The sequence below is a fragment of the Vipera ursinii genome (genome assembly GCF_947247035.1).
Source record: "Vipera ursinii genome assembly, chromosome: Z".
In the NCBI taxonomy this organism is placed as follows: domain Eukaryota; kingdom Metazoa; phylum Chordata; class Lepidosauria; order Squamata; family Viperidae; genus Vipera; species Vipera ursinii.
This window is the reverse complement of record NC_139517.1, coordinates 67,668,981-67,696,672: the sequence shown is the minus strand read 5'-3', so window position 1 is coordinate 67,696,672 and position 27,692 is coordinate 67,668,981. Positions and strand designations below refer to the sequence as shown.

Sequence of the window (27,692 nt, the reverse complement as noted above, 5' to 3'; positions counted from 1 at the left end):
TGGCTGGATGGAGTCATTGAAGCAGTAGGCGTGAGCTTAGATGGACTCCAGAAGATGGTAGAGGACAGGAAGGCCTGGAGGAACATTGTCCATAGGGTCGCGATGGGTCGGACACGACTTCGCAACTAACAACAACAACAACAACATATATTATTGAAACTATTGATTATTCTAATACCATACATTTTAGGCAAATGAAAGTAAGATGCAATAATTAAAAAAGAACATTGTATTTTTATATCAGTTAAACAAATTATACAGATGCCAAAGTTTTAGTTTAATAAAGTTGACTAAAAATGTTATAAGATAACAAAACAATATTGCTATAAAAATATTAATGAAATATTAATGAAATGTTTCAGAATAAAGTGAGAAAATTTCCAGCAATAAAAATTTCAGAATAAAGTGAGAAAATAGTCCATCAGAGAACAAAAGTATGGGGAACTGACTGTACATTAATTTTTAGTTCAGAAATTGATTTGATGAAAAGCACAATTTCATTTCAGTTACTGGTAATAGTAACTAATGAAAACATTATTCATCTAACAGTTTCTAGAATATGTGTACATTTGAACATCTGCCTGACAGCTGTTTCATATTTTAGTATGAAACTAGAGAGTGTGGGATTGTTGTTTCTAGATGAGCTTCAACTGGGTGGTCAACATGTCCAGCCACCCACTATCTACCGCAGAACACAGAAAGGCCTGAACTATAACACAGATGATGCTAATCAACTAGAATTCTTTGCAGCCTTAAAATGAGCATTTAAAACTAAGACCTTCCCACAGAGACCGAAGAAAGCATCAAACAATCATACCGCAAATCAGAAGAAGACAAGACTAAAACCAACTCAAAGCAGAGGACAGAGTAGCCCTTAAAAACCCAAAGAAGGACCAAATTATCACCATCCTATCAGCAGACAAAGCTCCAACACCGTTGTCATGAACAATATATACAAAAGTGAAAGAATTATTAGAAGACAAAGAACTTTCATTCCAGTGAACATCAACCTAATACAGAAACTTGATAAATCTTAGTTACATCACCAAAGAAGACTAGTGACAGATGAAAAGTAGTGGATCTATCCTTCCATACTTCTATGGATGCCCCAAAATACACAAGCCAGACATATACTTCTCCATTCAATTGTATCATTACCAGAGGCATCAACCTATAACATCGCTAAAAATTGACAAAAAAGTTTGCCACTCAGGGCAGCAAATTGCCCACTGCAGTATATCCAAGGAATAAAAGGTGTGAAAATAGAAGATGAAATCATGGTCTTATTTGATGTCATATTCATAGAGCTAGAATTAACCAAAGAATCCATGACAGTACTGCTACACAGTACATTTGACCTAACCAAGTACACCACGATTGAAATACCCAGAATCATGGATCTTAGCAATCTTTGCCCAACCACCTTTTTTTACAATTTGATGGGGAAATATATTAACAAATCAAAGGAATACCCATGGGATTACTGCTTTCAGAACTAATAAAAAAAACCGTAATGTAACACCTATAGTATTCTTATGCATGGAACCCAAAGTATGGTTCTGGCACATACATGACCTTTGTCATAATGAAAAAGGACCAACTAGAGAACACACATAAAATCATCAACATCTTCAAAAGAATAAAATTCACTATGGAAAAAGAAAACAAGAACTACCATTCCTGGATATCCTTACCCCAGCAAAGGCACATGCCTATCCTAAAACTACCCACACCAACCAAATGTTCTACTACCAAAGTAACAACCCAACCTCCTACAAGAGAGGAGAACACCATTTGGATGAGCACAAACTCTTCAGCAACCCTGAACATCAGAAAAAGGAAACAGATCATCTTTACAACGTGTTTCAACTAAACAGATACCCATCTGACTTTTCCAAAAAGTGTCTGACCACTCAATCTACTACAGCACAACCAATACTAGCTGTGAAAAACCTAAAAGGAAACAAAAAGACCAAAACATCTCACAGCAATCAACACCCAGATGAGCAGAGATTAACATCAAAATTAATAATTTAATTTAATTTAATTTATTAATATTTCTATACCGCCCTTCTCCCGAAGGACTCAGGGCAGTGTACAGGGCAAGAATAAAACAGAAATTTACAAAAAATAAAAGATAATTAAATACATGCCCGATTAAAAATACAGTTGATACATGGTAAAAAAAAAACAATAAAAAAGTAAAAAACCCCACCAATCCCCCCTCAGGCCAGGCCGGCTTGCTCGAACAAGTATGTTTTCAGATCGCGGCGAAAGGAGCGAAGATCGGGCGCCGTCCGGAGCTCAACCGGTAACTGGTTCCATAGCTCCGGGGCGCCCACAGAGAAGGATCTCCCCCTGGGGGCCACCAGTCGGCATTCTCTGACCGGTGGCACCCTGAGGAGGCCCTCTCTGTGGGACCGCACAGGGCGGAGGGAAGTAGACTCCGGCAGCAGGTGTTCCCTAAGGTACTCCGGACCCCTTCAAGAAAGCGAAGGTTGGAGACCGGACGAAAGTTGTTCAATACAGCTGGGTCCAAGGCAGGCTTCTTGAGGAGGGGCCTCACCACCGCCTCTTTCAAGACGGCAGGGAAGCTACCCTCACTGAAAGAAGCTGATATAACTGCTTGGAACCAGCTGCGTGTCCTCTCCCGGGCTGCATAAACCAGCCAGGAAGGGCACAGGTCCAATAAACATGTGGTGGAGCTCAGTCTCCCCATAATCCTGTCCACTTCCTCCGGAGTCACAGAATGAAACCTCCCAGGTGATATCGACAAGACCGCCCGTGTCCTGATCGCCAGACTCTGCCCAGTCAGAGTCCAGACCGGTTCAAATCCGAGCAATTTTGTCCGACAGATAATTGTTAAACTCCTCGGCACGACCCTGCAAGGGTTCCTCCCTCACCTCCTGATTAAGAAGGGAGCGAGTCACCCTAAACAGAGCGGCCGGGCGATTATCTGCGGACGCAATAAGGGTAGCGAAGTGATTAGACCTCGCCACCCTTATCGCAGCGAGATAAGACCTAATGTAGGTTCTTAGTCGCAATCGGTCGGATTCGGATCGGCTGGACCTCCAAACGCTCTCTAGGCCCCGTCTCCGACGCTTCATCTCCCGGAGCTCCGCGGAGAACCATGGAGCTCGACGGGATCTGCATCGGGTCAGGGGCCGCAAGGGTACAACTCGGTCAAGAGCCTCAGTGGCTGCCCTTTCCCAAGCTTCCACTAAGGCATCTGCTGAGCTGTGAGTGGGGGAGGCAGGTGGGGACCCCAGCGCTGCCTGGAACCTCACGGGATCCATTAAGTGTCTGGGGCGGTACCATCTAACTGGTTCCACACACCCACGGCGGGGGGTAGCAAAACGGAAGACCAGCCGCAGGAGATGATGATTGGTCCATGACAGGGGCATAATAATTGGAGAGACCCCACCAAGATCATCTAACCTCCGACCAGATAAGAAAACTAGGTCAAGGATGTGGCCTCCCTCATGAGTCGATCCTGAAATTACTTGCATCAGGTCCATGGCCGTCATGGAAGCCATGAACTCCCGAGCCAACTCAGATGATCCTCCCAGAGATGGTAGATTGAAGTCCCCCAAAACTATAAGTTTCGGGAACTCAACCACCAACCCAGAGAGGACATCGAGAAGCTCAGGCAGGGCTGCTGCTGCGTGACTAGGCGAAAGGTACACCAGCAGCAAGCCCAACTGCGCACCAGGGCCGCATCTCAAAAAGAGAGACTCAAAACCGACTATCTGCGGAACGGTGGCCTCTCACGGAACTAAGGTCTCCCTCATAACAACAGCCACTCCCCCACCCCTACCCTGAGCCCGAGGCCGGTGTAGCACCCGGAAACCTGGTGGGCAAAGATCAGCCAGAGGAATACCGCCCTCTGGGCCCAACCAAGTCTCCGTGATGCAAGCCAGGTCCGCCTGCTCACACTCGACCAAGTCATGGACGAGAGGAGCTTTATTAACGACAGACCTGGCATTCAAGTACACCAGCCGGAGCTCAGGAGGCTGCACATCCTCACTCCCGGGACCTCGGGGCAGAACAAGAGGGTCGGAATGCCTCACCGCTTGCAAGTAGCGGAGAGGCCTTCCCTGAGATCGATACGGCCCTCTGTTCCTGCACCTGCTGCCATTCCCTAACGTCGTGGGAATGGGCAATCCCATGACTTGCCCTGGAGCCCCGGGGGCGACCGACCCCCGCTCCTCCCCTCCACGATCAATCCCGGCCCTGGCCTGAACAGTGGTTGCTGGACTGCCCCCCATATCCGAACAACCAAAAGAAGTTCCCACCCCCTCCCTAACCTCCTAAAAAATTTAACCAAAAAACTAACCTGGGGCCTCTTATTTGGCTTATATCGGAGGCCCCTACCCGTGCCCAGCCATCTCTCAGGGTCCCAACACTCGGGCCCTTCATCAAGAGGAGGTGTAAAGAGTAAGGCGGGTCGCTCCCAGGATGGGGGGGGGCCCTGAGAGCGTATAAGGTCGTGCTAGAATAAGTCAGATGCATGATCTTAAACAAGTCCGACAAAAAAGACAGCAAGGCAGACCAGATCGACACGGGAGGATCTCAAAATAAATAAGTCGAAGGCAAATAACCAGAGAGCCAGCCCAGCTCCACTGCCACTAGAGCTGGGAAATCCCGGAACAGATTGAATCCCGCCCTCTCACGGCGGTCAAGGCCGGGGGGCAACCTGGTACATAAAACCGGGGGAGCAATACCCCCCAGAGCTCTCACCTCTGGAAGGCAGCAGATGTAAAAACTTAACCACTCTCCCACAGTGGTTATAACCCGGGCCTTCTATTATAGGGGAGGGGGGAGAAAAGGAGGGAGTTAGAGCAAAGAATCTATAAAATACATCAGGATTAATAAGCCGGTACAATCACAAAATGGTAGGAGAGATTCCGATTGTATAAGTCACTTCCATGTTGCAAAAAGACTGGATGATAGTCAGTCAAGAAGGAAAACACAACATGGTCTAATCATTTTCTGGCGGCGCAGAGATTAAATTTTGCCTCACAAACGTCCGAGGCAACAGCATCCGCGTACCACCACCAGGCCAGGTCACCATGTCAGAGAGGCCAACTCCCTTCACCGTCAGCCATCTCGGAAACCAGCCAGACGATGTCTCCACCACTCCAGCATTTTCACCACCCCCCCCGCCGCTCCAAGCCGCAATTCATAGTCAATCCAACAACACGCGGCTCCCCAAGCAGCAGGAAGGCATTCCGGAGCATCACCGAGCTGTAAAAATTAATCCGGGCGTCACAGATCTCAGGAATGCCACCAGGCTCCGTAGAGGGGGTCTTGAGACCCCCATTGCACAGACGGTCAGCTGGTCGGCGCCACGTTGAGCAGAGCTCCAGCGAAAAATCGGGATCTTTCCGGGCGCCTCAGCAGCCTCAATCGGGGCTCCGCCCAGCTCCTCCGCGTCCAACAGCCTCCATCGGAGTTCGCCGGGTCCCTGCGGCACCGACAAACAGCTGGCACCGGGGGTCTCGAGACCCCCGTTGCACAGACGGTCAGCCGATCGGCGCCTCGTTGAGCAGAGCTCCAGCGAAAAATCGGGATCTTTCCGGGCACCTCAGCAGCCTCCATCGGGGCTTCGCCCAGCTCCTCCGCGTCCAACAGCCTCCATCGGAGTTTGCCGGGTCCCTGCGGCACCGACAAACAGCTGGTCGGCGCCGTACAACACGGGGTTCTGCTCAGCTCTTCCATGTCCACCAAGCCGTCCAGAAACTCCTCCGGGCTCCTCCGGGCTCAGCTGATAGTCCTCAAAGAGTCCTCGGAGTCCTCGGAGCCCTCGGTGAGTCCAGGCTCCCAGAGCCAAGGCAAACCATGTAGGCGTTCTAAAGGCAGGCACCGAAGCTCAGCTCCCTCGTCCTCGTCCTCATCCTCACCCGAAACCTTCACAGGACCCAAATATCACTGTGAAGCTCCCCAGGGTCGCCACATTGCTAAAATTGCCGAAGCTCCTAACGGAGCTCAACCATGCACGTCCGCCATCTTGGGCATGCTCAGTTGAAGAATACCAGATCAACAATCAAGAATGAAACAATATCTCAAGCAAGGAACTATCAATACAGACAAATGAGCTAAATGTTACACAACAGTCTAATTAGGGAACCACCAGGACCAATCCCGCTAATGCTGTCTGGTCAAGCCACTAATATATAAAATGAGATCAAACCCCACTCCCTTCTTGCACTAATAATGTTACCTAATTTGGTAACGAAACATCTGCCAGAAAGCAAGTTTAAAAAGCACCAAGGAGTCCACAATTCAATCCTGTGGAGAATATTTACAAATACTCTCATCTACTGACACAGTTCTTGACATGAAAAAAGGAGTGCATATTCAGGGTTCATTGTATTGTTATATCATTTTGTAGGGATAGGTAGTGATCCAGATCTAAAGGATTTAGAACACATGAGCCTAATGAGTTCATGGATGTAAATCTTTAAAGAAATGGAAGCACATGCAAAGTATATATTCAAGCAAACTTAGAATTGCCTGTTCCCCTTCAAATCTGGATCATTGTGCAGTCTGAATACATCTTGGTATTGAAGAGGCTCATCTTTTGCTTTTATATATACAAAATGTACATCTGCCTATGTATATCTGGAACATATGCTAGTTAGTTGAATTACTTATAAAATCATTTAAAATGTGGACGTAATCCAAAAAAGAAAGTATTTCTGCATTGCACAAAAAATAGCCAAAATTGTTATTATATTAAAACTCAGTTCCAGCCCTGTTTGGCATTCAGTACAAAAATGCAAATCAGCTGTTCAAAGATGCCATGAACTGAGAAAACAGAGATGCATGTGGCTGTTGAATTTTAATTATGTTAAATATGTCAGTTTGGAGAAAATTTATGATCTTCCCTGTTAGTTACCCACTTTCTTTAAACTATACACCTACTAAGTCAGTTTTATGTTATCAGTAAAAATTATTGAAATAATTGAGAAATTTCCTTCCAGAATCCTTTATGGGTAGTCCTCAACTTATGACCATTTGTTCAGTGGTTGTTATGACGACGCTGAACAAAGGAATTTATGACCCTTGTACAAAGTTCTAAGTGTTGCAGTTCCATATATGTAATAATGGTCTTCTATATTATTGACTTTAAAATGTTTTTAAAATCACCCTCATTATACTGTTTTTATTTATTATTATGTTTTAGGTTCTGCACAATAAACTTATGATGGAGATGGAGCATCCAACAGTAGGGAAGATTACTGTTCCAGGTTGGCACATTTGCTTAAGATTGATATTATTCATCAAAGTAAATCAGTTTTTAGAAATACTTCATATGGGCTTAAATGAGATTCTGTGGCTGCGTTTATACAATATATTAAACCATGAATCAATAAAGTAATTGATGATACATGAAGTGATAGCTAGATACATCAAGATTAAGTTAGCATAGTTTTGCATAGTGAGTGAGTGAAGCTGCTAGGTCTTTAACATATACGATTAAGCATGTTGCATAAGCCCAGTTTATGTATATAATTTCCAAAGCTAAAGATCTACAAAGCTTTCAGGTTTCAGAAACACCTGCAGATACAATGCAGACAATACTGGTTGGCACTTAAAACTGGATTAATCCCATATTCTACAAAAAATCAGTTGCCCATCCTCAACATAGTTCACTTTAAAAGCAGTTAATTAATCATGCCAATGCATTTGTGCTGGCTAACATAGGGAAATCCCATGGTAGTCCATAAACCAGCCCTGAAGGAAAAAAGAGAACCACTGCAACATTGTATCTCCCAATCCCTTGATCTAACCAGAAGAATACCATGATAGATTAGAACAAATGCCCTTGCCGCCCCTCCAATTCCAGTCCCACCATAGACCATCCAGAAACATGACTGATATTATACCCAGGTTAGACAAGTTGAGGCCTCCCAATATCATACATCTGAGAAATTTCACTCGTGGTGGCGTGTTGCATTCTGGTGCAGAGGCAGTATTCCCATTTGCTTCCTATATAGCCCAATCTCACAAATAACTTCTCAGTACCTCTGCAAGCTGGAAAGATATTCTGAATGACATGAGCCATCCATCTGGGATGACAGTTGGTGCTACATTTGAAACCTAGGTGGATGCATCTCCAAAAGGAGTACATACCCATCAGGGCTCATTTAAATTTTGCTTATAATAGTAATCAAAATGGGTTAAGGTCAGTCATCATTTGCCTCACTCAAATATTACCTTAAAAAGAATGTAAATTAAGAAATGCAGACAGTAGAGGTTAGATTGTTGCTACTATTCAGGGCCTGGCTGCTTCTGAATGAGAAATACTCCAGGTAGAGGGGGCCTTCTGTATGCTTTGGTTATCCTGAAGGTAATGTGGACAGTTTTGATAGTTGGAAGGAGGAAAATGCTTTACGTAAAGCCTCAGAAGGAAAATATTTAAAGTAATTTATATGATTTCTATAGCATTTTTTTCATGTGAGTGTGTGACATTCTCTATTTCCTGTCTCTGATTTCTGGGAACATGATGGAAGAGGCTTTCAAATCCTACCTCTTGGCTTATGGAAAGCTCCAATGAATAAAGAAAAAGTACTCTTAACTTGAAAAAACAATCATAAGCATAGGTTTGATGAAAGGTTCATTTTTGTTTTTTTACAAATGTTTCTGTTAAATCATCTATGAATGGCAGTCCTCAAATCACGTATTCTACAGTAGTTCCTTTGAAGTTAATTGCTTACCCTGGAGTCAGTTGAACTAATCGGTGAGGTGGGGGGAAGCTATATATATTTGGACATCTGTGTTTGTTTTAGGTTTACCTTGAGCCTTACATAAATTGTGGCCGTATGTGTTTGTATGAAACGTTAAAATATGGCTGAATCAGAAGGACAATATTTTCCCCTTCCATAGGAAGAAGAAAAATCTCTTGAAAATAGTAATTTTGTTTATGTATTGTAACTGTGTGAGATGATTTAGAGAGATACAGAAAATTAATGTGTAATGCAGAGCAGAAGTGAGGAAACAGTGAACTCTTACAATGTCTTACCTTCTACTAGCTTTAGTTTGATAATCAAGTTACAATACTAGCTTAAGCACATTAAGAGGAAGAAAGCAGGAAGGAAAAAGAAAGAAAAGAAGTAGCACTGGCTTAACTACTGCTAAGAGGAATAGGTTCCTCCCAGGAAGATATATTGACAGTCAGAAGTTCTGTTTTAAATCTTTTAAGGGAGGTGATGTACTCTTCTTCTTTAAATAGAATCTGATTAATCAGAAATATGCTTGTAATTTTCTAATATCCAAGCTAGATGGATGCAACCTTGTTATAAATGGCTGCATTTGAAGACAGTGATATAGCTTTAGTTACTTCAGAAGAAAACTCCACTGATTCCTATGGACCTGTAACACACACACAAAAAGCCCTGCTGGATCAGCCAATGGAACAATGCATTCTGCATCTCATGGTGCCAACTAGATGGTCTTTTGCCACTGGGGTTAGAGCGGACCAACTTAATTTTGAAACAGCCCTTTCAAATAGCCCTTTTTGTAGAGGTCTAATTGGATTATGTAACTTGTCCCCACGATGTATTTATTAACAACTGGTTTCCAAATTTTATTTTATTTTTTTATAGTAATATTATTAGAAATTACAGTTAAAAAGAATGTAATACAATCAAAAAGAAATAAAAAATAGAAAGTGAAGAAAAAATAGAAAGATAGAAAAGAATGTAGTAAAGAAAAGAAGTATATAAAAAAATAACTTCACACTTTACACAACAAGTATAAACAATTTTAGTAACTTACCACTTTCTGTTGAAACACAACAAATAATCTCTTTTTCCCATATCCCTTCTCTTTAGGCTATAAACAAAGCCTAAAGCCTTGTTGTTCAGACCTGATTAACAAAAGTCTATTAAGGGTTACCAGAGATAACTACATATCTAAAAAAATGTATCCATTTTGACCTTGATCAAATAAACCAAGTTCATATTCTTTCCTTTTATTTGTAACAACATTTATCTTTAATCCGATTAAATGATATCCTAGAACTTGAGTTCTCTCCATTTTTTTTCTTTGTCCCTTCTCATAAAATTTTTAAAAGCTTTAACATGGCTCTTTTGTAAATCCAATATAAAAAAAGTTGTCCGGATAATGCTGTTGGTTTGTTATTTCTATATCTTTTTAAATTATAAACACATCAGACAGTTGTATATCTTTGCCCAATGTAGCACCTTTTTCCATATCATTCTTATCCATTTTCAGATTGGTCTCACTCATGTCCAGTAAAACTTTTTCCTATTCTTTGAAACATAGTCTATCTATAGAGGCAGACATGCTTCAAATTAATTTCTGGGTACATTGTTAAAAAGTATATTTCATTTTAATGTTGTAAGCTACCCAGCATCACCTTGGTAAGATGGGTAGCAAACAAATTTAATAAATAATAAAATAAATAATAATACCCTAAAAATTATTTGTTCCATTCTGTATTAGTAAGTCAAATTTAAGTGGTATTCTCCTTTAATTGTAATTTTAATTCCTTCTAGTTTTCAACCTTCCAAGTGTCCAATCATGTTTTTTTCTAAATGTATTAAAAACAAATGGGCTTTCCATACCAAGATTTCTTATAATTAATTCTAAAATTGTATTGCATTTAGTCCATTTGTAATTTCCCAAAATCAAAGTTCTAATCACCCATTTTCTGTTTATTCCTAAAGAATTTTTAAGTCCTTAAACCTGTTTTTTAAAACTTTTTTCACTAAGTATTGAAGGAAACAAATCTCATGTTGTAAAACTTGTTATTCTTAAAAATTCCATTAAAATAAATAAAAAAATAAACAGCAAGCGGGTAATTTAAGTGTTGATTTTGGAAAGTTTAACACTGGATATTTTGGAGGAAATTTGAACAAAGTTTTTTAAATGTTTGCTATTATAGACAGATTGTGCTTGGAAGCTTATAAAGAAAGGGAGCAAATTTTACTGGAGAAAACAGTCTAATTTGAAAATGGATATAAAAATGAGAAGTAAGGTGTGGAAAGAGCTCTTACACTGGATAAGCAACTGAAAACTTGACATTTTATCAAATCAAAACATTGAACTAAATGTTAGTCTTATATTGGATTTAAAAAAAAGATCTGTTTAAATTTTGTACAATTTATATGACATAAATTTTGTACAATTTATATGAAATAAAAATGAGAAGTAATCATGTCCAAGGACTTTATTTTAGGTAATTAAGGATCCAGACTGTTAAAAGTAAAGGCAATGGATATAATACTGGTTTATTGAACAAGGCTAAAATAGATATATTATTATTTCTGGTAACTCTTAATGGACTTTTGCTGATCAGGACTGAATGACAAAACTTTAAAGATTTGTGTATAGGTAAGATATGACAAGGGACGCGGTGGCTCAGTGGGTTAGGATGCTGAGTTTCTCGATCAGATGGTCGGCAGTTTGGCGGGTCAAATCTCGAGTGCCGTGTAACAGAGTGAGCTCCTGTTACTCGTCCTAGCTTCTGCCAACCTAGCAGTTTGAAAGCACATAAAAAATGCAAGTAGAAAAATAGAGACCACTATGGTGGGAAGGTAACAGCGCTCCATGCACCTTTGGCGTCTAGTCATGTCAGCCACATGACCACGGAGATGTCCTTGGACAAGCTCTGGCTCTTTGGCTTTGAAACGAAGATGAGCACCGGCCCCTAGAGTTGGAAACGACTAGCACTCATGTGCGGGGGAACCTTTACCTTTACCTAAGATATGACAAATAGAAAGGAAAGATAATTTTTCTATCATTTTTTCTCTTATTTTTTTTAGTTAGTATTAGTTTTCATGATTTTAGTTAAAACACTAAAATAAATTTAAAAGAAATATAGAAGAGCCATGATTTTAGCATTCCCCCATAGCAATACTGGAGGGGAAATATAGGAAAATTGGTAAACAACAATGTCCCTCAGAGGCAGATATAATAGAAATTACAGCCCATGTTTTGTTATTCTGCCAGTTTTACAGAGAGTCTTGATTTCTCATTTCCTTTCTATATTCCTTAGTATTCTGACTTATTTTGCTTCCATTACTTATTAGACCACAAGACAATTCAGTTTCCTTAAATGTTGCTTGGTTTTGTTGCTCTGTATAAACCCAGCTGTAATTGACAATGGTTATCTCATGTTTTACTGTGGTGTCTTTTTTCTTTTGTTCTATGGCTGTAATAAATTTTCCACTCTCCCCTTCCCCCTTCTCTATAGCAGAAGATATTTAAGGCATTCTGGCTATAATTTAGGGAAGTGGATATATAGCTATCAGGACAAGTAGGTCTTGACATCTAATCCTGTTTGAATTTTCCCAGTTCCCTTTTAAAATCAATCTAAATTGGTGGCTGTCATCAGATCTGATGAGAACAATATGTGTAAGGAAGTATTTTTTTTTACTGATTCTGAATGTTTCTACAATGGAGAATCCCAGATTTTAACATTGTAGGAATGGGAGAAAATTGAACAGACCGTGGAATTTTACATTCTTTTCATATCTTTTCTTACTCATCCTCACTTTAAGCAAAAAAGCCCAAACTTTATAGTTCGTATTTGCATAGGAACACCTCAAATCCTATCATTTCATTTCTCCTTTTGTCTCTTTTCAATTTTTTGATGTGTGGTCATCAGAAATGTACACAGTATTCCAAGAATTATATATAAAATGAATATGTTTGGCAGTTTTATTTTTAATTCCAGATATTCCAAGGACAGATTTCCCCCCTTTTTTATAGCACACTGTTGACAATTTTTGTTTAACTGTACCCCAGGGCTTTTAGTTTTGATCCTATTAATGGCTAAACAACATTTGGGTTCTTAAAACAATATGTGTCACTTTGCATTTCCTTACATTGAACTATATTTTCAATCTCAGGGCCTATTTATTTTTGTCTACCTCAAAGTCTTTTTACTTTTTTTATTGAGTCCGAAGTTTTTATGCCAAAGTTCCTTTTTGCTTTCTTTGTTTGGAAAAGTCTTCAGTTTTTAAAGAAAGATGATTGGAATAGCTTCCCTAACTTAGCTTATTAACTATTCAGGAGTCCTCTTGATAGCACCTTTTTTGATCTATACATTCCATCTAAGCTTCTATTAGTTATCAATTTATAACTATTTATTTAATAACCATTTGTAGTTATAACAGCCTTGAAAAGAGTTATAAAATATCATGCTGCCTATCCCCCAGTCATATGACTGCATTTTGGGCATTTGGCAACCAGCTCACATTTATGCCTGTTTGCCGGTATGCTGTGGTCATACCAGTTTTGCCAATTTCCAGCATTTTTGTCAGCTTGCAGAAAAAAACCAACACTTATTTGGGAAAATGGGTTTATACATATGACCTCATGATTTGTTTAACACTTAAGCAAATGCTTAAAAATGGTTGCAAGATCAAGTTCAGTGCCCCTGACCTCCGTTCATTTTGCCTAAAAACTTGGCTCTTTGAGCTGTCTGGTCTAGACTGAGGGGTTTTTAATTGGGTTTTAAAGTTTTAACTTTTGGGCTTCAATTTAATTAATTGTTTTAAATTTATTTTAACTTTTGTATTGTATGGTTTTACTTGCCCTGTAAACCGCCGAGTCCTATGGGAATAGGGCGGTATATAAGTCAAATAAATAAATAAATAAATTCTTTGTCATTGCCTTTCTTGGAATTGGAATGTAAACTGATCTTTTCCAATCCTGTGGCCACTGTTGAGTTTTCTAAATTTGCTGGCAAATTGAGTGTAGCACTTTTACTGCATCATCTTTTAAGATTTTGAATAGATCAGCTGGAATACTGTCACCTCCACTAGCTTTGTTGTTGCTCAGCTTTCCTAAGGCCCACTTCACATTCTAGGATGTCTGGCTCAAGGTCAGTGACCACCTCATCGTGGTTGTCAGGGACGTTAAGCTCATTCTTCTGTGTAATTTTGCCACCTCTTTTTAATTTCTTCTGCCTCTGTTAGGTCCCTGCCATTTTGGTCCTTTATCAAATCCATTTTTGCATGAAACGTTCCCTTCATCTCTCCAATTTTCTTCCAGAGATCTCTGGTCCTCCCTATTCTATTGTTTTCTTCTATTTCTTTGCACTGTTCATTTAAGAAGGCATTCTTATCTCTTCTAGCTATTCTCTGGAATTCTGCATTCAATTGGGTGTATCTTTCTTTTTCTCCCTTGCCTTTTGCTTCCCTCCTTTCCTCAGCTATTTGCAAAGCTTCCTCAGACAGCCATTTTGCTTTCTTGTATTTCTTTTTCTTTGGGATGGTTTTAGTTGCTACCTCTTGTACAATGTTGCGAACCTCCATCCATAGTTCTTCAGGCACTCTGTCTATCAGATCTAATTCCTTAAATCTATTTGTCACCTCTACTGTATATTCATCAGGGATATGATTTAGTTCATACCTAAGTGGCCTAGTGTTTTTCCCTACTTTCTTCAGTTGAAGCCTAAATTTTGCAACGAGAAGCTCATGGTCTGAGCCACAGTCAGCTCCTGGTCTTGTTTTTACTGACTGTATAGAGCTTCTCCATCTTTGGCTGCAGAGCACATAGTCAATCTGATTTCTGTGTTGACCATTGGTGATGTCAATGTGTAGAGCCATCTCTTGGGTTGTTGGAAAAGAGTGTTTGCTATGACCATTGTATTCTCTTAACAAACTTCTATCAGCCTGTGCCCTGCTTCATTTTGTACCTCAAGGCCAAACCTGCCTGTTATTCCAGTTAGGAAATATAAATATAAATAAATAATATTATTGGTAAAGTATGAGATGTATGACTGTATAAATTGAAATATATTGCAGTTGGGATAGAGAAGAATAATTTGAAATGTGCCATTCTCCACTTAAAGTACAAGATTATATATATATATATATATACATACATACATACATACATACATACATACATACATACATACATATATATATATATATATATGTATATATATATATATATATATATATATATATATATATATATATATATATATGACTTCAAAAGCATTTTTTAAAAAGAAACCATTGCTTATTCCCAATTTACATTCATCCTATGGATTATTTATGCAGATTTTTAGGTACAATGATTCCTTCTCTCAGGTTTATGTCAGATATTCCCTTGCATCTCAGTATCACAGACACTCCTCTATAATGATTCATCAGAACTCTGAGCCAGCTCAGTGCATCTCACAAATCACATTGTTTTCCCCTTCTCCACTATTATTAACCATGCTTTCATCTCAGTCTCCCTTTAGGATTGGTTCTTTTTCCCTATTCATTTTTCCCTACTTTTTCTGCTGATGTATTCCCAGTTATCTCATTAGATAGTCTTCTAGTTTTCTTAGTTAATGCTACTTTTTTTTATTTAAAAAGTTTTACAATACATTTTGACTTTAATCCCCCCTCCCCCACCCCTATCTAGCCCTCCCTATCCCTCTCCCCCATTCCCTCCTCCCCCCCGACTTCCCAGAGCTAAATACAGGGTATAAAATCGAAAAACAAACATAAGCACCCCTATGTTATCAACAATAAACTATTAATTCTATCTCCCTCTAGCTCATATAAAATGAATACAAACAATATTAATATTACAAATAAAGTAAAAAAGAAAAAGAGGAAAACAGAAAAAGAGCTTTACTCAGAATAGATTTTCTTAATCCCAGTCCTTATTCATATTAATTTCAAAAAAAAAGAAAAAAATTCACCTACTATTTGCATTCTCCCACCTTTCTCTAATATCTAAACAAATTCTCAGTTACGCGCCAAAAGCGCCTATCTCTGTTAACCTTAATAATCTCCAACCAAACTAAACTATGATCAAAAATAGTTCTTGCATGTATCACGCCAAATGTCTCGCAGTTCCAGATCATCCTTGAGTTCAAATAAAAAGAGTAAAAAAAGGTTTAGGCAGTCTCTAAGACAACTTGTTGTTAATTTTAGTCCATAACCCTAATATACTTTTCTAGCAAGCAAATAACATCAATCTTAAATTGTGTTAAATATTAAAAAAACTTTCTTTCTCCTCTATGATAAATTTAATCCATTGACATTCTAATTTAAAAATTTAATCACCAATCTTAACGCTCCAAAGCTTTTGGAGCACGTCTGTCATGACCCCCATAACTTCTTTGGACCGCGCCCCTCCCACAGCTTCACTGTAAGTATGCTTTGCAGATTCCATAACTTTCTGCTGGTCTTGCTCTTGCTCTCGTCTCGCTCTTCTTAGGACGGCACGCGTCATCCTCTGGCCTCCTGCAACAACCGATGAGACTGTAACTTGATCCCCTCCAACACCATTGTCCTCTGTCTGTCTATCTGCAACATCTTGAAGCTTTCCCTCGCCGTATCCCTTTACAGCTTCCAAAAATGATAGGGGGGTTGCTTTTAACACATTGCTATAAAAATCACGTGCCTGGGCCACAGTAACCAGACGATGTCTTTTACCTTCGTGCGTCACCACCAGTCCAACTGGAATCTCCCATCTAAACTTAATATCACATTTCTTAAGTTCCTGTACTAGAAATGCAAAATCTTTCCTTCTCCTTAAAATCTTCGGAGGAATATCTTTTTTAGAACCAAGACTTCTTGCTCAGCCACTACCAATTTAGTATCATAAGCAGCTTGAATGACTTCATCTCTAATTACTCTCTTTGTAAAATAGACCACCACATCTCTGGGTAACTTCCTCTGTCTTGCAATCCATGAATTTACACGAAAAATTTTGTCCATATTTCCCTCAATTTCAGATGCTGGCTGGCCCAATACCCCTTCCAGAGCCTCAGAAATCAGCTGCTTTAAATCTTCTTTACAATTCTCCTTTAAATCCCTGATTCTAATAGCATACTGCAGACATGTCAAACACAAGGCCCGGGGGCCAGATCCGGCCCGCGAAGTGGTTTCATGTGGCCCGTGAAGCCATCCTGGAAACAGTGACAGAATGGCCCCCACTGCCTTGGCCCTGGCCCAGAGACCCTCAGATCTGTCTCACTTCTGCCCAGGCCCCCAAAGGCACCCTTGATGCGAACGATGTAGAGCTGGCCACGCCCACCCAGTAGGCCATACACACTCTAGCCACGCCCACCCAGTAGGCCACGCCCACCCTGGCCATACCCACCCGGCCCCCAGAGGGCAACCGCAATGCTGATGCGGCCCTCAATGAAATTGAGTTTGACACCCCTGGCATACTGCATCTGATGATACTGAACAAGGCTCAATTCTCCGTCCATTTTATCCCTTATATTTTCATTTTCTAATACCTTTGCTTCTAATATAGAGTTCTTTTGACTGAGATCCTCCACTTTTACATCCAGCTGTTGCACACATTCAGCTACAGATTCAATCATAGACAACATGTCCACCCTCATTGCTCTAAACTTCTCTTCCATCTTCTTCTCCAATTTCTCCATTTTCTCCTCCATTTTCTCCTCCAGCTTTTTCAACTTTTCATCCATCATGTCAGACATCAATTGTGAATGCTTTCCAAGAGCATCTTGTAAATCCTTAAGCGTCAATGCCGGAGGAGGTGCAGGAGGAAGCAAAGCTTGCAATGAGGTCTGTTTCACCAGGGAAGAACCCGCACTCCGAAGAGCTTTAGAAGTTTTAGCCGCCATCTTCCCCCACTTTCACTTATTGCGCACTTTCACTTTAAAGCTATAAAATCCATTGAGCTAGAGAGTAAAGATAAGAGTCCACATCACCTTGACCTCCTGTACCGCTCTGCCTGCATCTTGATAATCAAAAGTATTTCCTTTTGGCAGGGGTGGTTGCTAACGCCTGGCTCTGCTCCAAAAATCCCGGAGCAGGGGCGCTGCGCAGCTCGGAGCAACCCAGGCTTCGGGGGGGCTCAATCCTTTAGCCGCCCAAACTCTCAGCTCAGGCAGCCCTGGAGAGCTCAACCCCTACCTGGGGCCTCACCCCCTCCTCTTCTCCCGAGGAGGGGGCTTCAAATCCATCTAAACAGCTGATCGGCGCTGTTTACGATGGAAAAACACAGCTGCGGAGCGGGCAGCCCGAAAACGGCTGTCTTCGGCGTCGCGTCGCCACCCAATGCCACTTTTATTTAGTGTTGGCTTAGTGTTCATTTTCTAGGATATGTTCCATTGTCTAAAAACTAGGATTTACATCAAATGTCAGCACATACTCTTCAGCTAATACATTCTCCCCACAGCATCAATTCATGGTAATTGATGTTAGAACCAACCCTGCATTATATGCAATGCTTGCTTAAGAAAATAGGGGGAAATTGTTTCTGAAGTACTAACGTGAACTCCACAAATGTCAAATAAAATTACCACCTTTTATTTTATTCTTTTTATTTTCTCCTTTTATTTCATTTTATTTTATTTGCTCTTTTTATTTGTTAGTTGAAATGGATTCACATGCTTTTAAAAAAACAATAAAGCAACAGTGTTGACCACACAAAGTTTTCATAAACTTTATGGATCACTGACCTCTGCCTTCAAGCTTGCAATATTAATAATAATAAAACAGAGATGATGCAAAAAAAGGATGGGAAAACAAAAAAAATGAAACTTTTTTTTATTGAAAAGTTTTAAAATACATTTTGTCTTTAAGAATCCCCCCTCCCCCCCTACCTATCCCTCCCTTCCCCTCCCCCCCTCTCCCCCCTCCCCCCCGACTTCCCAGAGCTAAGTACAGGGTATAAAAACAAAGAACAATCATAAACATCCATATGCTACCAACAATAAATTCTTAAATCTATCACTCTCTAGCTCATATAAGATAACTACAAACAATACTAATATTACATATAAAGAAAAAAAAAGAAATAGAAAGGAAGACTTATTCAAATGCTAAATGAAACTTTTTAGTCCCATATTTGTTCTGGATACATTCAATCCATTTTCTCCACTCCATAATATAATGTTCTTGCGAATGATCTTTCAAATAAGCCGAAATCTTTGCCATCTCTGCCAGGTCAGAAACCTTTAAAGTCCATTCTTCTATAGTCGGCAATTCCTCCTTCTTCCAATATTGACCTATTAAAAGTCTTGCTGCTGTAATTAAATTCAACATCAACTTAGCGTCCACAACAGTAGCATCTGTAATTATACCCAACAAAAAGAGTTGCGGACAAAACTTTATCCTTTGCTTGAAAACCTTCTGCATATTCCACCAAATTTTTATCCAAAAAGCCTTGACCTTTTTACAGGTCCACCATATGTGAAAATATGTTGCATCTTCGCCACCACACCTCCAGCATTTTGGCTGATAATTCGGATACATACTTGCAAGCTTTTTAGGATCTAAATGCCATCTATAAAACATTTTATAAAAGTTCTCTCTTAAGTTTTGAGCTTGTGTAAATTTTACGTTCCTCACCCAGATCTTTTCCCACGTGTCCATTGTAATAAAAAATGAAACTTCTTATTGTTATATGATTTTTATGTATCCCTTAATGATGGAAACAGACTTCTGACTGTTTAGGTGTACAGTTCAACATGCCTCCTGGGAAGAATATAGTGAAATTTCTAAGATCGCAATAATGCAATGGGCAATATGTACTCTTACATACTGAGGCATTGATTCCTGGAATCTACTAGCTTCATGTCACTTTATCTGTTACTACTGTGGGTAAAAATTTCTAGTCCATAAATGAGAATTTAAGAACTGTCAAAAGAAGTGATCACACAAAACGTCATACAAAAATCTACATTGGATGATGCATGTATAATCAGATGTTCATGTTCATCACACAGGTGACAGAACATAGCCTGGTTGGGGAGCTTCGTTAGGTCAAGGAGATGGTTAATGATGCAATGTCAATGACTACTTTATTCCTTTGAACAAATTCTGGAAAGTGTGGTTTCCAGAAGTTAATCAAGCTAATATATGCCTGCTTTTCAGATGCTATGCTGAAATTTGATTCCAGAGGTGGTGAATGCTCCAACACTGGAGGTTTTTAAGAAGAGATTGGACAGCCATTTGCCTGAAATGGTATAGGGTTTCCTGCCTGAGCAGGGGGTTGGACTAGATGACCTCCAAGGTCCCTTCCAACTTTATATTATTATTATTATTATTATTATTATTATTATTATTATTATTATTATTATTATTATTATTTACTTTACTTTACTTTACTTTTATTAAATTTGTATACCGCCCTTCTCCCGAAGGACTCAGGGCGGTGAACAGGGCATATATAAATAACAAATACAAAAATTAAAAGGGAATTAAACAAGTGCCCAGTTAAAAATACAATAACAATATAAATATAAAAAACCCATTAAAAAACCCTAACGTCCCCCATCAGGCCAGACCAGCTAGTTCAAATAAGTGGGTCTTCAGACCGCGCCGGAAGGAGCGAAGGTCCGATGCCATCCGGAGCTCAACTGGCAGTTGGTTCCATAGAGCTGGAGCGCCCACAGAGAAGGCCCTCCCCCTGGGGGCCACCAGTCGACATTCCCTGACCGGAGGCACCCTGAGGAGGCCCTCTCTGTGGGAACGCACAGGGCGGAGGGAAGTTGACGCCGGCAGCAGGTGGTCCTCGAGGTACCCCGGACCCATGCCATGTAAGGACTTGAAGATCATAACCGAAACCTTGAATCTTACCCGGACGACAACTGGTAACCAATGTAGCTCACGGAGCAAAGGTGTAACATGGGAGTACTGGGAAACTCCCAAGACAACTCTTGTCGCCGCATTCTGTACCAGTTGGAGCCTCCGAGTAGTCTTCAAGGGAAGCCCCATGTAAAGAGCATTGCAGTAGTCCAGGCGAGAGGTCACGAGCGCATGAGTGACCGTACATAGGGCATCCCGGTCCAGATAGGGCCGCAACTGGCGCACCAGGCGAACCTGGGTGAAAGCCCCCCTAGTCACGGCTACTATATGGTCTTCCAGGGTAAGCCGTGAATCTAGGAGGACTCCCAAGTTGTTGTTGTTGTTGTTGTTGTTGTTGTTGTTGTTATTATTATTATTATTATTATTATTATTATTATTATTATTATTATTATTATTATTAATGGCACCCTGGATTCTTACCATTATTAACATTTGTCTTTTTTTAGTCAGCAGTGCTGTCTGCTTTTAACAAAGCTGATTTAAATTTTAAGGAATTCAATAGTTTTTTAGGAACTTATCACAAGTGATACAATGACTCTTTTAGAGCAATTCATTCACTCTAAAACTGGAGAAAGGAGAGGCAGAAAGGACGATTTTAATACATGTGTAGTAAGTTATTTATTTTATTTAGTATATGGCATCTACAGAGGTCATGCAATCACAGATATACAGCACTAATAAACACATTATTCCTACAATCACAAAAATAAGTTTGAATAAAGCATCAGCATATACATGTGTGAAAAACGTATGGACAATGAAATAGATGAGATAAAACCAGGATAAAATCACCGTAATATGGTGCCATACAGTCTTAATGGGATAGATGTTATAGTTCAGTATCTAGGAAAGCTAACCATCTAATTGCTTCTGGTATGACTGTGATGAGATCATCCCAGGTGCCTTGAAATTCCCTGAGTAGACATTATAGAGCTATGTATTTTATCGTTTGTTCCGGTGCATCACAGTCACATTGCAGGCTATGTCCTGAATCTATTCAGGTGGCTCCATATTTTTTAGGGCAACTGCATTCCAGGGAGTGGTTTTGTTGGATTTATGTCATCTGATTGATTATGGTTATTAAAGGCTTATTGCAATAAGTTGACTAATACTGATTTTTAATAATAAATCAAAAACTAGAAAAAAAGAAGTAATAGAGCCAGACTATAATGTTTGTTTGTTTATACTGTTTTTCTACTTTCTTCTGGGTAGATCATGGGTGTCCAATCTTGCGTTGAATGAAGAGGAATTGTCTTGGCCACATATAAAATATATAACAAAGTTAATATATATAAATCATATAATGTTAAAAGTTTACAATCTTGTGGGGCTACATTACTATCTGTCCAGGGATACATGTGGTCCATAGGCTGTGAGTTGGGGATGCCTGTTGTAGATCATTTCAATATAGTTACAACAAGAGCAACAAGCTTTTTAGATGAGTTATCTACTAGAATTTATACTCTCACTTAATGCCACATAATCATAAATCAAATTGTGGATTAGAAAGAATATAGGATAAGTTGTTGTTTCTTCTTTGGTTTATGTCCCAAAACTGTGTGATGTAGTAGAACATTAGGTTTCTTGTTAATCTAGTGTGGTTGTTCTATAATTCTCTTTGTAATTTTAATTTAAATAGGATTGAGTTCTATTTAATGGTTGGTAATTTATTTATATTTGTAATGCCAAGAAAAATTATGTAACTCTGTGTGTGTGTGTATGTACACACACAGAGACACAGTGGTTATATATTTGTAGTCAAGGAGAAGCTAAAATTATAAATAATTATAAAATGGCTTATAATTTACCTATATCCTTAAAATTTTATTCCACAATATGAATCTTTTCAATTCTTGAATAGTAATTTATTTTTCCATCTTGTTTTCTTTGGTTTTGTTTTTATGTTTTGGTTAGGATTATGTTAATAACAAAGTATATGGATTGCATAGTAGAAAGAATTTATTTCATCAAGCTTCTGAGATGTATTCAAGTATGTTCTAATCAAATATTTATCTTCAGTTATCCAATTCTTGTAGAATTATTTTATTTTTAAAATAGGCTATCCTCTTGATTCTTAAAATATACGCTGTATTGCTATTAGTGATGTTAATTGCTGATGCTTGACTGTTAAGTAAGAAAGAACATTGCTAACATCACCATCCCTTTTAGCACACCTTGTGGTGTATCAACATAAATAGCCATTACATCTTCTCCAAGTTCTTAATTTGCTTTAACTTTGTATTTGTAAGACTTCATCAAACACTTTTCTTTTTTGTAACAAATTTAGCCAGGTGCTTGAATAATACTTAAAGTATTGTAATGAATACTCATAATTAATGGATGAGAAAAAGATTTTCCAGTTGCTATAAATGAAGTTCTTTGCTATTAGAAGTAAAAACACATTTTAAATATTTAGATAATTTCACTTAGCCATTATTAAAGTCACTATAACTTGGGCACAAGCAGTGCTTTTTTTGTAAAAGAAAAAGGTGCCGGAACTCATACATGTCATACAACCCGCCTTGCCTACCCTATGAAGTTGTATTCAAAAAAGGTGCCAGGACTCCGTTCTGAGCATTCTATGAGAAAAAAAGCCCTGGGTACAAGTATTCTTCGCATATTTCTTCCTAATAGAGCCTAACTCAGCCTCTTATTTTCCCAAGAATGAGAATCATCCACTATAATATACTGTACATACATATTTATGTATTTGCAAAACCTTGTATTAGTTTCCAATTGTATTCTCACCTTTTTTCCTTTATTCATTTCCAAGATATAAGCAAAAGTACAATATAAACCAAAGGTATGCTATTCAGTGCCTTAAAATTAATCCTGAATTCAATCTATTTCCTCCAAGCAGTGCTGCCCTCAAAAATAAACATCGCATAAACATACATATATCACATACAGCAAAGAAAAATGTCAACAATAGTTGAGGCATTCAGTTCCATAACATAGTTAAGATATGTTTCTATGTTTAGAAACTTTGAGACTTACATACTGTATAGAACTTAAGAATGTTTAAATCCTAATGTATGCTTGTATGAGGGCTAATGAAAAACCATGGATGACATATGAGGTTCACAAGATATTGAAATCATGGAATGTGGCTTTTAAATCTGGCAATATGCTGGCACTTAAAACAGCCAGAGCTAATTTGAAAAGTGTCATAAAAAGAGCAAAGCAAGCCCATTGTCAGAAAGTTGAGAACTTTTTTCAGGACACAACAAACACGAGGTGTATGTGGTAAGGCATCTAGGCCATTATTGACTATAAAGTGGCTTCATCATGTTGTAAGGGCAACACAGACTTTTTAAACAAGCTGAACACATTTTTTTGGAAGATTCGAGGTATCAGATAGCGCCCTTGTGAGGAAAGCTGTGCCCCATTCTGAGGAGGAAGTACTTTGCTTTAATATTACTTCTGTCTGGAGGACATTGCAAAAAGTTAATATTTGGAAGGTAGCAGGCCCAGATAATATCCCTGGGCGTGTTCTTAGGGAATGTGCAGATGAGTTGGCTTTTGTTCTTAGATATTTTCAATCTTTCACTGCAGCAAGCAGTGGCCCAATCGTGTTTTAAGACAGCCATTATTCTACCAGTGCCACAAAAGTCTACAGTTATGGCTCTCAATGATTACTGTCCGGTTGCACTTACACCCATCATTATGAAATGTTTTGAGAGGCTGATAAAGGACATTATTGTATCTAGTCTCCCTCTGGCATTTAACAGTAAGTTTGCTTACTGTCCAAATTGCTCTACGGAGGATGCTATTTCTTCTGTTCTCCATCTGAGCTTGTAGCACTTAGAGGGAAGAAATACTCATGTGCAAATGCTATTTATTGAGTTCAGTTCAGCATTTAATACAATTGTTCCTCAGCATCTAGTAGACAAACTGGACGTTTTAGGCTTTAATATTCCTTTGTGCAACTAGATCTTGATTTTCTTACTGATAGGCAAATTGGGCAAATTGGGACTAACATTTCTAGCACCATTTTCTTGAGCACAGGTTCTCCAGAGGGCTGTGTCCTTAGTCCGCTGTTGTTCACCTGTGGACTCATGACTGTTGTGCTAGGTTTGCCACCAATCGTATTGTGAAGAATGCAGATGATATAATAGTAGTGGGCTATATTCAGGATGGCAATGAGGGTGCTTACTGCAAGGAGATAGAGGGTTTGGTGAAGTGGTGTAATAAAAACAGCCTTATTTTAAACATTGGAAAAATTAAAGAGATCATTGTTGATTTCAGAAAAAGCGCAAACAGCCACATATCTCTGGGTATTAATGATTCACCTGTGGAGGGGGTTAACAGCATCAACTTTCTGTATGTGCAGTTAATGAGTAGGCTAGCTTGGTCACTCAACAGCAAGACACTGGTGAAGTAGGCAAAGCAGTGCCTACATTTTCTGCGTCACATGAGAAAAGTACATCTTCCCTTGTCCTTTCCACTTTCTATAGAGGGACAATTGAGAGCATCCTATCATACTGCATTACAGTCTGGTTTGGAAACATTACTGCTTCAGAGAGGAAGACAGTGCAGAGAAAAAGATTATTGGTGCTTCACTTTCTTCTCTTCAGGATATAGCATATAAATGATGGTTGAGCAGGGTACCCAGTATTGTCTTTGATGCTGCACATCCTTTTCACAACCTGTTTTCCTTGTTACCTTCTGGGAGGAAGCTTCATGGTATCTGTAGCAGAACATTCAGATGCAGTCACAGTTTTGTTCCATATAGCAGCAACCTTGTGAACTTTCAAGCTTCATCTTTCGCTTAGTATTCAAAATGGACAGTGATATAATATAAGCCCTACCCCCAAAATAAGCCCTAGTTAGGACCCCACCCACTCCATCCCACCTTGCTGCCGCAATGGGCAGGAGGGTGCGTGTCACACCGCTGCCACTACATTGAGGCGAGGCAGGTGGAGAGGGTGGAGCTGCCGTACACATGCCACACCCACTTAATTCAGAGCCTCCCAGCCAAGCCATTCCTTGCTCAGTGACCTTCCCTTTCACTCCCCTCCCAAGCCAGACTGCCATGCTACAGAGACCCAATCCCCCTCCGCCATTTCAGAGTCAGGGGGGAATGATGGCAAAATGCTCTGCTGATGCTGTGCGCCGCTGGAGGGGCTTTCTTTGCCACTGCCAAGTTGCCTCTGCCAACTCACTGTCTAGTCGCCACTGGACAACTCTACATGGCCAACTCACTATATGGACAACTCACCACGGGACAGCTGGGTGGGCGGGCCAACCATTGAGCAGTGGAGGTATCTGAGGGCTTCCTAGAAGAGGGAGAGCTGTCTAGGCAGGCAAGTGAGCAGGTGGGCAGAAAGCAGAGTGCTGGTGGTGGCCAGCCCTTCCCATTTTCACTCTCAATGTCAACATCATTGCTGCCCCGCCAAGCTCCAGGCTGTTCTGTGGCAGCGATGTTCAGGTGGCAGTGATGGTAGTGGGCAAGGGAGGTGGCAACAGATGGGCACATCCCAATTTTATACTCCCTCTGCCATTGCGGGGATGCTGCTGCTCTGCATTCTCCCCACCTGCTTGTTCACTTGCTTGCCCATTTCTTCCTTTGGCTGCCCACGGCAAGTTGTTCACATGGTAAGTTGGCCATTGGCTACCAGTTGGCAGAGGTGACTTGGCAGTAATAAGATGGCCAGGACAACCTGGCTGCACTGAGCTGGCCATGCTGAGTTGTCCCATTCTAGGTGTAAGAGGCTCAGAAAAGATCCTCCCTAGTTTTTTTAAGTATATAGGAGAAGTGTGGCAGGATTGTTCATTCAGCCTTGGAATATTCTATCATTGTAGTTTTACAATAAGGTTCAGTTGGCTCATCTGATTGTGATTACTATTTCATTTTCCCTGCAAAGCAAACAAAAGTCCTGTGCTATGATGAAATAATTAGTGATGCTGCTTGTATGTGGAACAGCTTCCATACCTAGCATGTCTGAGTGTCGTGACCAGAATTATCCATCGGTAGACTGATACTTCCTCCAACTTCCCACATTTCTCAAGACTACTATGCAAATAGTAGTTATTATCAAATTGCTTTTGCTCAAAATATACAACACTTTAAAATATATTATTTTGAAAAGAAATATGATTGGACTGGGAGCTGCAGGAGACAGCTGAAAGAGCCGCATGCGGCTCCGGAGCTGCAGGTTGCAGACCTGTGGTATAGATGAAAGCAATGTGGACCACAATTTGTCCATCCCTACTTTGAATTCCATTCATAGACTAAATGAATACAGATATACCAGTGACTGTGATAGACTGACTGGTATATTTTAAACTCTTAGTTTCTAAATGGTGCTGTAGTGGTGCAATGGTTAGAATGCAGACTAATTCATTTCACTGCCAGGAGTTCGATCCTCACTGGCTCGAGATTAACTCAGCCTTCTATACTTCCAAGTTCGGTAAAATGATGACTCAGATTGCTGGGGGCAATATGCTGACTCTGTAAATTGCTTAGTGAGGGCTGTAGAACGCTATAAAGTGGGATATAAGTTCTATTGCTATTTAAATCACACACATCCCTGATTCCCAGAAACATTTGGACTCAATAAGTTTGAAAATAAATAGGTTCTGGCAAACATTCAGATTTCCATGTTTATGATCACTCCTGGGAAGCCGAGGATAAGACATCTGATTTACCAATAGTAATATGTATACTTTTGTACGTTCCTGGGCTTGCTAGTCAAAGTTTAATGGCTTAATTTCTGAAAGAGAATTTTCAACTTGGCTTTTGTTTCACAAATCAAAATTCATATATGGACTTTGATTCATTTATCATATTTTAAATGGATCATATTCTATGATCCATTTATCATATTTTAAACAAAATTATTTTAATAGATAGTTGTTCAGAATCTCTTTCTTAGGATTCCCTGAAATATGTTATTTTCCAAGTATTGCTATCTTCTTTGTTGCCTGAGTATGCTTGTTAAGGTTTTACATATGTATCAAGAACCTAATAGAGAAATTTTTCTCTATTAGGTCTTGATACATATGTGAAACCTTAACAAGCATACTCAGGCAACCAAAAAGATATATTTGGCAATTAACAAAGAAGATTACTTTGCATTGAAATGATATTTTCAATTAACTTGTCACACCATCCCAGTGAGGCATTTA

The 27,692-nt window shown here is 39.7% G+C and overlaps 1 protein-coding gene across 1 annotated transcript in view; it reads left to right on the top strand.

The window, feature by feature from the left end:
- Positions 1–27,692, top strand: part of SUGCT (succinyl-CoA:glutarate-CoA transferase) — a 351,908-nt gene that overhangs the window by 294,072 nt on the left and 30,144 nt on the right. The window contains exon 13 of the mRNA XM_083378302.1: positions 7,190–7,253. Coding sequence (XP_083234428.1) covers positions 7,190–7,253 — 64 coding nt within the window. The remainder of the gene's footprint in view (positions 1–7,189; positions 7,254–27,692) is intronic.